The following is a 12,224-nucleotide window of genomic DNA, read 5'->3' as shown; positions in this document are numbered from 1 at the left end:
GCGAGTTTTTTGTGACACCCCGAGGCGTTCTCCTACCACCTCACAAAATTTCAAGGGGGGTCGTCGGAGGAAATTTTTTTTCGTAACAGAGCTCATATAAAGAGAATTTCACTCGCGGTCACTTTTTAGCCCTCGTCGAGGGCTTTGAGTGAAACCGACAGTTTTCCCTAAAGGTCAAGCCATTTACCTAAGAGCATGCAAAAAATTAGCCAGATGTAAAGACGGTAAGTGCCCTCAAATCCGTTTTGAAATCACCCTCTGTTTTTCGCATAAAATACAAAGATTATATAGGGAAATACGACTGGTCAGTTTTGACTCATTTAACGAATTTTCCCGGACATGGCGAGTTTTTTGTGACACCCCGAGGCGTTCTCCTACCACCTCACAAACTTTCAAGGGGGGTCGTCGGAGGAAATTTTTTTTCGTAATAGAGCTCATATGAAGAGAATTTCACTCGCGGTCACTTTTTAGCCCTCGTCGAGGGCTTTGAGTGAAACCGACAGTTTTCCCCAAAGGTCAAGCCATTTACCTAAGAGCATGCAAAAAAATAGTCAGATGTTAAGACGGTAAGTGCCCTAAAATCCGTTTTGAAATCACCCTCTGTTTTTCCCATAAAATACAAAGATTATATAGGGAAATACGACTGGTCAGTTTTGACCCATTTAACGAATTTTCCCGGACATGGCGGGTTTTTTGTTACACCCCGAGGCGTTCTCATACCACCTCACAAAATTTCAAGGGGGGTCGTCGGAGGAAATTTTTTTTCGTAATAGAGCTCATATAAAGAGAATTTCACTCGCGGTCACTTTTTAGCCCTCGTCGAGGGCTTTGAGTGAAACCGACAGTTTTCCCTAAAGGTCAAGCCATTTACCTAAGAGCATGCAAAAAATTAGTCAGATGTTAAGACGGTAAGTGCCCTAAAATCCGTTTTGAAATCACCCTCTGTTTTTCGCATAAAATACAAAGATTATATAGGGAAATACGACTGGTCAGTTTTGACCAATTTAACGAATTTTCCCGGACATGGCGAGTTTTTTGTGACACCCCGAGGCGTTCTCCTACCACCTCACAAAATTTCAAGGGGGGTCGTCGGAGGAAATTTTTTTTCGTAACAGAGCTCATATAAAGAGAATTTCACTCGCGGTCACTTTTTAGCCCTCGTCGAGGACTTTGAGTGAAACCGACAGTTTTCCCTAAAGGTCAAGCCATTTACCTAAGAGCATGCAAAAAATTAGTCAGATGTTAAGACGGTAAGTGCCCTAAAATCCGTTTTGAAATCACCCTCTGTTTTTCCCATAAAATACAAAGATTATATAGGGAAATACGACTGGTCAGTTTTGACCCATTTAACGAATTTTCCCGGACATGGCGAGTTTTTTGTGACACCCCGAGGCGTTCTCCTACCACCTCACAAAATTTCAAGGGGGGTCGTCGGAGGAAATTTTTTTTCGTAACAGAGCTCATATAAAGAGAATTTCACTCGCGGTCACTTTTTAGCCCTCGTCGAGGGTTTTGAGTGAAACCGACAGTTTTCCCTAAAGGTCAAGCCATTTACCTAAGAGCATGCAAAAAATTAGCCAGATGTTAAGACGGTAAGTGCCCTAAAATCCGTTTTGAAATCACCCTCTATTTTTCCCATAAAATACAAAGATTATATAGGGAAATACGACTGGTCAGTTTTGACCCATTTAACGAATTTTCCCGGACATGGCGAGTTTTTTGTGACACCCCGAGGCGTTCTCCTACCACCTCACAAAATTTCAAGGGGGGTCGTCGGAGGAATTTTTTTTTCGTAACAGAGCTCATATAAAGAGAATTTCACTCGCGGTCACTTTTTAGCCCTCGTCGAGGGCTTTGAGTGAAACCGACAGTTTTCCCTAAAGGTCAAGCCATTTACCTAAGAGCATGCAAGAAATTAGCCAGATGTTAAGACGGTAAGTGCCCTAAAATCCGTTTTGAAATCACCCTCTGTTTTTCCCATAAAATACAAAGATTATATAGGGAAATACGACTGGTCAGTTTTGACCCATTTAACGAATTTTCCCGGACATGGCGAATTTTTTGTGACATCCTGAGGTGTTCTCCTACCACCTCACAAAATTTCAAGGGGGGTCGTCGGAGGAAATTTTTTTTCGTAATATAGCCCATATAAGGCGCCGGTCAGTCGAGGTCAGTTTTGACCCCCTCCCCGTAGACTTTTTGGCCAACCGTCACCGGCCTTCGTGTTCTATCGCCCGAAGGCACCATCGTGCCAAATTTGACGCGCCTGCGGCGCCGGGAAGTGCCCTATCGGGCACTTGACCACTTTGCTTTATATATATAGATATATATATATATATATATATATATATATATATATATATATATATATATATATATATATATACATATATATACATATGCATATACATATACATATCGGTTGTGCCACACACCACGGTGAACTTTGTTCAAATGCATACATTTTTCCCAAGAATTGACCACCCTACCACTGTATAAAGGTTACAGCTACTAGCGTATTATCTTTTTAAAAGGCGAAAAACAAAAGGTTAAAAAATAAATTACAAGGTAGAATTATTTCTCTACTTAGTTATCCTACATGTTTTTTAATTATCTAAACATCTCAAGAAAGACAACTCCCCGTGTTGGTTATAGCCCTTGGATAGAAAACAAAGCGCGATTAAAGTGCCATGAAAACCGCGGGCAATCATCCGATTTGTTGTGGTTGTCTCCCTGTCTTGACCTTTACAGCGGCCGGTGACGGCAAGGGAAACAACCACATTTTGACACGTCAGCAGACACCAACAAGGCAGCTGCCACATAGGCTTGGTCACGTGACTAGCCCGATCATGTGATCGCAAAACGGTTTAGCTATGACTGACGTGTAATAATGTGAAGTGGCTGGCTTTTCTTATCCAGTACAAATATATATTGTAATAATCGAATTGATATCTATCTAAAAAACCAGTTTGACCACCTTAGAAGTGCTCTTACCACCTAACATTTCACATGATATACATGCATTAACCCGCGAAAATTAATATGATATTCAATAGCTAAAATAATCCACATATTTACCAAATTTCCTACACAAACAGTTGTAAACGATAAAGGGATGTACTTTCTCCCTGCAATCAGATAACATTCCACCACCACCACCCCCCCCCCCTCTCCCTAAATAGGACACCTGCTGGAACTCAAAGGTGCCAATATACCTGAGACCAACCTACCTAAGACGTGTTACGTAAGACAAATTGATCTGGTAACGCTAAGATTTGAAGAAAAAATTTGAAAGAAAAAAAAACAAATACATTTGTTTTTAAATTTCTTTTGTTATGAGGAATTTGTTTAGAAGCTTGTTATGACTCTAAAGGGTTTTTTTTTGTATGCGTGAGTTTCATCAATGCAGAAAGAAATGTTATTGGTTGCAAAAGTTCACTGTTCTTTATTATCTACAAAAAATTACGTAGATCAATAAACCGGGAGTGATCTCCCCTAAACTTTCTCGAATATTCTTATATAAAATAACAGGGGATGGGAACTCGGGCTATAGACATGATTTTTAATCCATTTTAAATACTTAAAGTTTTAAAAATAGAATAAAATCTCGTAGACAAATTAATTGCACACCATGTGAAAGCGAAATAAAAAAGCGCATAATAGTGCGCAATATTATTATTACTTTTAAAATTTACATTAGTTTTTTGAGAAATCGGAAGTAGCGTAAAGTACTACTTCCAGTCAACGGAAATGACTCAAAATTTAATAGAAGGTAGAGAATTATATCTTTTACTTACGTATGAAATTTCATTTATCTATCTGAAATAGTACTCAAGTTATAGGCTTTTGAAAAATTCAAAGTAAGAAAAGTACCACTTCCGGTTATCGGAAATCGCTCAAAAGTTGATACGGATCTACGATTTTGATTAAATACTTATATATGAAATTTCATCAACCTAGCTGTAACGGTACTCAAGTTATCGTGTTTACACACGGACACACACACACACACACACACACACACACACAGACACACAGACATACGGACAAGATTGCAAAATTATGTTTTTCCGTATCAGTGAGATGCAAAACGTCGAGATTTGCAAAAATCTCGATTTTTTTTTTGCACGATTACAAGACTTTCTCTATACTTCGTATATACGAGAAAGTAAAAACATCCGACTAGTAGCTTCTTTGTTATAAAAGCAAATATAAACAAACCCATTTTGTAAATAATTTCACAAACATATTTTTTGAAACCTCGTTTATTCATTTTAGACAAATTGTGTTTGCTATGTCGAAGTTTATAAGTTTATTACAAACGGTTAAACAACTTATACAACAAAAGACATGCAAAAGCAACAACAAAGTTCATACTCCTAAATCATTTGGTTTTTGTAGAAATGTAATCTGAAATTAAATAGAAAAAAAGAAACAAAATTTATGATAGAAAAACCTTCGTCAATGAAGAACCGGCTTTTCATAAAACCATGCCGGACAAAGGTCACACAAGACCGGAAGTCAGCCAAATTATGGGATAGAATATTACAGGAAAATATGATGAAACGAAGACGATGATTCGACAAAAAAATTAATTGAACTCTTTAAAAAATAGCGCAGGAGCTGATTCAAAATGTGTTTATTTTTGTATTTGTAATCACGTTTTTCAGATAATCAAGTTCTGTGTTGGGGGATTAGGGGATTGAGCACATAATCTGCTGGATTAGGGATGATTCTGGAATGTGTGGGGAATGTAAGAATCTGTAGAGATGTAGGCGACCATAGGGCAGTTAATAGGATTGACGTTAAGACAGTTATCTACTAGTATTCCATTATCCTAGATACTGATATAGTTTAATCTCTGGTTAATGTCTTTCTGAAAAATTGTGGAGTAAGGATCTATTTTTATAATTATTTATTGAATACCCATTAACGGCGTTTATTGAAAATACGTAAAGTCACTTCGCTTTCTACCAGGAAAAGAAATATTTTACAATTTTTTTTTTAAATTAAAAAAAAATCAGGAAATAAATAGCCTACCCGTAAAATTTAACGCTAATCAGGTTAGCTAAAATTTCAACCCAATTAATTCACATTTTGTCTTTTTGTGAATTTTTATTCTCATGGAAGAGCCCAAGAAAGATAACTCATTAAGAGAAGGGAGCTAATTTCTTTTTTTTTCAACGTGAAAGCTCCAACCCATTGCAATGGTCTTTTCCGTCGTTTTCCATTCCTGGACTACGACCTAGCGCTTCAATATCAAGGACGTCAAAAAATTAATGGACGTTAGACAGATTGTCAAAGGGTATTAAATTTAAATTTAAAAAAAAAAAGAAAACACATGTAGTAAAATCTGTGTAAGACAAGTGTTATATAGGCTCTTAAATTTTCAGGTATGAAAAAAATTGAATTAGACGTTTTGAATCTAATATATAAAGCTCAATTCTGTATGTAAAAGTAAGTTTGTTTGTTTGTCGTTGACATACTTCTATGGATTTAAGTGTTAGACTATTATCGTGCTCATAGTCTAAATTTATGAGTTAAAAAATTACTATTGAAAGGATTGGGAAATAATTTTCATTTTTCAAACTGATAGTAATAATTGTCGGCATGTTCATTAAACACAATTTAAAAAAAAAATAACAAAAATTCTAATTATGTCTGAAAATTATTTATATTTAGACCTTTAGCACTTACTTCCCTTTGATAAATTAGGAAAACACAATTACTTCCCGTTATAAAACATTGCATTAGTGGAAAAGAATTTACTTTTTATTACTTTGTTTTGGTGTTCGGAAAAAATAATTACATAATTAGCGGGGATTGATCAAGTGCAAATGTTGTAGATATTTTACGAATAAGCTTGGAGTATTATAATTGTTCATTTGGTTTGGTTTGGCAACTACGTTCGTTTAAGTGAGTGCAAAAGACTATGAATAAGTTGGGGTACTATAGTCGATTATTAAGCTGAAACAGGCGATTCTACCCCGGGCTAGTCTGTGAGCACTTTGTGTTTATGTTCGCGTTAGTGTTTTCTTTGTGTTTAGGTTGGGTTTGCGTTAGTGGCTGCGTTTTGATTTGGTTCGTTTTTGTTCTTTCTTTTTCCGTTTTCGTTTGTGTTTTTTTCTTTGGGTTTGTGTTTGTATTTGTGTTTGTGGTTGGTTTTGCGTTTGGATTTGGTTTATTTTCGTTTGCTTTTTCGTTTGTTTTTTTCTTTGTGTTCGTATGGTGTTTGTGGTTGTGGTTGGGTTTGTTGTTAGGTTTTTGTTTTCATTAGTTTTTTTGTTTGTTTTTTTCTTTTTGTTTGCATTGGTGTTTGTGATTGTGGTTGGGTTTGTTGTTAGGTTTTTGTTTTCGTTTGTATTTGTAGTTATGTTAGCGTTATGTTTGCGTTTTGTTGTTTTGGCTGGTTGTGGTTTGGGTGGGCAATGCCGGGTTTATGATGATTACTAAACACACAGGTAATGGTCTTTAACAGAAAGGTTTTTCACAGAAGCCAGAGCAGAGCCTGGCCGGGACGGCTAGTTATGTATAAGTTAACCAATTTGGTTCTTGGTCATCACAATACCCGTATTCGTATACTCTCCATTCTGGTAGGTTGATGAGACCAAAATGTGTTATATGTTTATATAGATTAGCCACACTACCATATAAAATACTCAACACTTTGTTTTAGACGTAAACCATTTTCACTATATGAAAGTGTTTGTCATAAAGACGTATTATTATTGTAAATATGTTTAAGTCTCACAAACTGAGGGTGAAACTGTAATACTAAAGCGTACATGACAAGATAAACTGACGCTGTAAATTACATGTACGAGGCAAAAAAACGAGATATGGGCCAAAAACTGCATTTGTTCGAGGTTTTTTGACTTTTCCGGGAAATCCAGGAAGGAATTCCGGGAATCTTTTTGACCCACAATCATCCTTGGAACTTGCTTAACATATTTGCTTTTGGAACTAGTCCTCGATATTGCTTCGTTGAGGAGGAGATACGACTTAAAGCTGCGGACACACATCCATCCATCCATTCATACATCCAGAAATGACGAGTTAATAATCGCAATTGTCCGTATGGAAATTGTGCTAAAAAGTAGGTGTAAAGAAGGAAGATCTGCGTAACCTACACGGTGAGAACCAGCATTGACGAAATTAACATTACATACCAGCCGTGATGATAGTATTATAAACAAATACAGGCATACGCATATTGTGACATTTTAATAATATAATGCCAAAGAAGAAGAAACATACATAGGTAGTGCAATGGTACACTGAAGAAATAAGGAACGACACCACTTACGTGAAACAGTTTGAGAAGAAATGTAGACGTACATAGCAAAGTTGATTCATGTTATAAAGAACTGGCACGGTGTTGAAAAAGCCTTATTATTTCATCTTTACATAGAATTTATTACATTTTATTAACGCAAAACTAATATACTATAGCATTGTGAGAGAGTAACTTCGGTATTTTATTATTCTTTAAAATCCTGTACACAATATAAAATTAGCTTTCACTGCACTTTTAAAATGTCGTATATGAATATCATGTACATTCTACCAAATACATTCCTTATATAAATAATTGCAACATAGTTTTAAATAATACGTTTAAAATTTATAATTTTGCATTTCTTGTAAAAAAAATTAGATCTTATTGAAATCATTTCCTTAAAATAGTTTTCTTTTAGTCATTTTAAAATTTTATAGCGACGTGTCTAGACATCCACCCCGCAAGAAACTTATTAAATGTAATTATGTCAATTACAGCGTTCTATTAATTATAACTTTTAATTAAATGCACACATTAAGGAAACAATTTTTTAATTAAATAATTAATTTTATTAAAAAAAAATAAAAATACCCCATTAAAATAATGTTTCTCTTTATGCTTTTTACGTTAAAATTAATTTCCATTTTCCAATCGTTCTTTTTAACATTTTAACGAGTTATCCGCCCTTCCTCGACCGATTAAGCTTGAACAGTGTTTAACCCAAGCAAGCTGATAGATATATTTGTCTCCCCTTTTGTTGCGTCCATGTTTACGTTACCTCCCTTAGGCAGACCACAGTCCGTGTTTAATGTGATGTCAAGAAATAAAAAAAGAAATGGGGGGATTAGGGAGTAGGGAGGGGGGTGGGAGTCTTAGGGGTTATGGGGGCATTTTCTTGTGAGCTAAATTCGAACTGAAACGGTTGAGTTTGAAACCACGCACGTCCGATTTATTTTTAGCATCTGCTGATTTTATTTTAACTTCAAATCGAGTAGCAAGACACTTGAAAGAAGGATTGTGATCTTTAATGAGATAATGAAGAAAAGACGAACGCAATGTATACACAAGTTGCAGTGATCGAACCCTAACCTAACCCTCGACCCAACCTCTACAAGTTACTAAATCTTACTCAAAATCTAACGGTCAATTTAATTCTTATCAAAGTTACATAATTTTTTTTACCTGCTGGTCAGATTCGTCGACCCACCCACACAGAAAAAGGGGTGTTTGGCATAACGTCCAACCGTATATACTGTCCCTTATTTGGTTCAGGTATCCTCTAGAGCTGGGTGGACTCGGGAAGATCTTACAGTTCGGATCCAAGATTCGAACTCGATACTTTAGGGTTAGTATTTAAATATGTTTAGTCAATCGGCCCATTAACCAACAAGTTAAATTTTTGTTCAAGGATTCGAACCCGATCCTTTTGGTTAGCATTTCGAATCTGTTAAACCCACTTGGCACTTGACCATCAAGTCAAATTTTTTCCAGGATTCGAACCCGATACTTTCTGTTAAACCCACTAGGCACTTGACAATCAAGTCAATTTTTTCAGGATTCGAACCCGATACTTTATGTTAAACCCACTTGAAATTTGACAATCAAGTCAAATTTTTGTCCCAGGATTCGAACCTGATACTTTCTGTTAAACCATCTTGTCACTTGACCACCAAGCCACGTTTTTATCTCACACACAACAGAAACGTAACAAAGTTAAATATAGAATGGTTTCACAATGACGTCATATTATGTCGAATGGTCAATATTCTCCGCCCAACATAAAGTCAGTATCACTAGCTAGAATCATATTGCTTGGAGCGCTTTTGTCATCGGTCTATGTCCCAGTAGACCGCCAGGCTAATTACCACTTTAATTATCTTTAGCGGTAATGATGAGTTAAAATATCAAGTTACTTTAGTCGCTTTAGTGTTGGGTTACTCGAGCGGGTTGAACGTTATGATTAAAGTGAGAAAATGGAAACCATAGTATTAGTATCTAGATGTTTTTTTTTTTTGTTTTTTTTTTTTTTTTTTTTAATACAGAGTGTTTAAAAATCATGTTTGTGACGAGGATCCCACAATCTCAGTTTGTGACAAGGATCCCACAATCTCAGTTTGTGACAAGGATCCCACAATCTCAGTTTGTGACAAGGATCCCACAATCTCAGTTTGTGACAAGGTTCCCACAATCTCAGTTTGTGACGAGGATCCCACAATCTCAGTTTGTGACAAGGATCCCACAATCTCAGTTTGTGACAAGGATCCCACAATCTCAATTTGTGACAAGGATCCCATAATCTCAATTTGTGACAAGGATCCCATAATCTCATTTTATGACAAGGATCCCACAATCTGTGACAATGATCCCACTATTTCAGATTGTGACAAGGATCCCACAATCTCATTTTGTGACAACGATCCCACAATCGCAGTTTGTGACAAGGATCCCACAATCTCAGTTTGTGACAAGGATCCCACAATCTCAGTTTGTGACAAGGATCCCACAATCTCAGTTTGTGACAAGGATCCCACAATCTCAGTTTGTGACGAGGTTCCCACAATCTCAGTTTGTGACGAGGATCCCACAATCTCAGTTTGTGACAAGGATCCCACAATCTCAGTTTGTGACAAGGATCCCACAATCTCAATTTGTGACAAGGATCCCATAATCTCAATTTGTGACAAGGATCCCATAATCTCATTTTATGACAAGGATCCCACAATCTGTGACAAGGATCCCACTATTTCAGATTGTGACAAGGATCCCACAATCTCATTTTGTGACAAGGATCCCACAATCTCAGTTTGTGACAAGGATCCCACAATCTCAGTTTGTGATAAGGATCCCACAATCTCAATTTGTGACAAGGATCCCATAATCTCATTTTATGACAAGGATCCCACAAACTGTGACAAGGATCCCACTATTTCAGATAGTGACAAGGATCCCACAATCTCATTTTGTGACAACGATCCCACAATCTCAGTTTGTGACAAGGATCCCACAATCTCAGTTTGTGACAAGGATCCCACAATCTCAATTTGTGACAAGGATCCCATAATCTCATTTTATGACAAGGATCCCACAATCTGTGACAAGGATCCCACTATTTCAGATTGTGACAAGGATCCCACAATCTCATTTTGTGACAACGATCCCACAATCTCAGTTTGTGACGAGGATCCCACAATCTCAGTTAGTGACAAGGATCCCACTATCTCAGTTTGTGACAAGGATCCCACAATCTCAGTGTGACAAGGATCCCACAATCTCAGTGTGACAAGGATCCCACATTCTCAGTTTGTGACAAGGATCCCACAATCTCATTTTGTGACAACGATCCCACAATCTCAGTTTGTGACAAGGGTCCCACAATCTCAGTTTGTGACAAGGATCCCACAATCCACAATCTCAGTTTGTGACAAGGATCCCACAATCTCAGTTTGTGACAAGGATCCCACAATCTCAGTTTGTGACAAGGATCCCACAATCTCAGTGCGACAAGGATCCCACATTCTCAGTTTGTGACAAGGATCCCACATTCTCAGTTTGTGACAAGGATCCCACATTCTCAGTTTGTGACAATGATCCCACTATCTCATTTTTTTTACCATGTTTGTCTTTTAAAGTTGTGTGTAAAAGTTTAAATCAAAATACATGGCATTAATTATTTTAAAAACATTAAAACATAACAAGGGATTAACAAACGAGCTAATAATAAACACGGACTTGAACTAGGGCCTACCTGAGATGCATATAACATGAAAGTAAGAAATATGAAAAACTAATAGAATTTTCATTTTAAAAAAAAATAATAATTTCTAAATAATAATTAAAAAAAAAACAATATTAAAAATAAGGGTTTAGAAATATTTATCTTCATAATCTTCAGCTTTTAACGCGGGTGAAAAAAAACATTTTACACCTGACTGTGAAGGTATACAGTATTCAGATTAAAGATTATGCAAGTCCTATTAAGCCAGATGGGGTTCAATTGGTAATAGACTACGTTGAGTCCAGTTATTTTTAGGCCACCTGGAGGTTAAGTGTTGGACCATTTGACTTACATTTTATTCCACATAAAAAAAATCTATAAAGTCGTAAATGTTTTATGGTAATGGGTAAACAACGTCACCATGGCAACCGTTGGTTTTGAGACAGTACGTAAATACATTTCTATTTAATGTTTTTGTCATTTTAAAAATCTGCCCTCAAATATTGCACTGGCAGGGTTCCACGTGTGCGAATCTAAATAACTTAAATTTTAACAAAATGTTGTAGGGACGGCGTGGTCGAGGGGGCAGAGGGTTCGACTACTAATCCAAAACTTCGGAGTTCGAAAATATGTCCGGAGTTGAGTCTGCATGCATAAGTCCACCCAGCCCTATTGGGTAACTAAGTAACGATAGGTAAAGTTAAGGGACTTAGCAACATGCTGAGCACGCTATCTATAATCTATTGGCATAGAATTATGGAGAGTTAGTTCTGAAAGGAGAACCTTTAATGTGTTGTTGAAATGTTACCTAAATCAGACATGCCTTGTTTACAAGCGAAACAATTCACAAACAACAATACTTTTCCTTGATAGTGTTTTCTTTGATATTTTTACAGCCAAACTAAAATTAATCATTATCAGACATCATCACGGAGGATATCCATTTCACTTATTTTATTAACACAGCTCTTATAGAATCATTGAGAAGGATTTCAATGTTTAAAATAAAGAAAGAGGATAAAGTAGAATATAACACAAACAATGCTTGACTAAAATGCTGGGATATTGAAAACAAAGGATAATGAATTTGGTAATGTCGAAACAGTAACTTTTCTTCTTCTTCGTTCTTAAACGCTGTTTCTTTCAGGCATCTTTTGGGGGGGGGGGGGGGAGGGGAGGGGTGTGCTTATAGCAAGACTACACTGCAGACAAAATTTAAAAAAAAAGTAA

General features: G+C 36.5%; 1 protein-coding gene across 1 annotated transcript; it reads left to right on the top strand.

Moving 5' to 3' along the window:
* The first annotated feature begins 9,027 nt into the window (after positions 1 to 9,027).
* Positions 9,028 to 10,534, top strand: LOC131947146 (uncharacterized). Its single transcript, XM_059308254.1, has 2 exons — positions 9,028 to 9,062; positions 9,322 to 10,534. The coding sequence occupies exons 1-2, from the start codon at positions 9,028 to 9,030 to the stop codon at positions 10,532 to 10,534; spliced, it is 1,248 nt and encodes a 415-aa protein (XP_059164237.1).
* Positions 10,535 to 12,224: the final 1,690 nt, after the last annotated feature.

This window comes from Physella acuta, unplaced genomic scaffold (assembly GCF_028476545.2).
Source record: "Physella acuta isolate Inbredline_101_S28 unplaced genomic scaffold, ASM2847654v3 ptg000585l, whole genome shotgun sequence".
In the NCBI taxonomy this organism is placed as follows: Eukaryota; Metazoa; Mollusca; class Gastropoda; family Physidae; genus Physella; species Physella acuta.
Note: the sequence above shows the minus strand (reverse complement) of the source record. Positions and strands in the feature narration are given on the sequence as shown.

Excerpts from the sequence above, each read along its gene's own strand:
- LOC131947146 (XM_059308254.1), top strand. The coding sequence starts at position 9,028 with ATGTCGAATGGTCAATATTCTCCGCCCAACATAAA. Across the intron at positions 9,063-9,321 it reads TATTCTCCGCCCAACATAAA|AGTGTTTAAAAATCATGTTT; the intron begins GTCAGTATCACT and ends TTTTTAATACAG.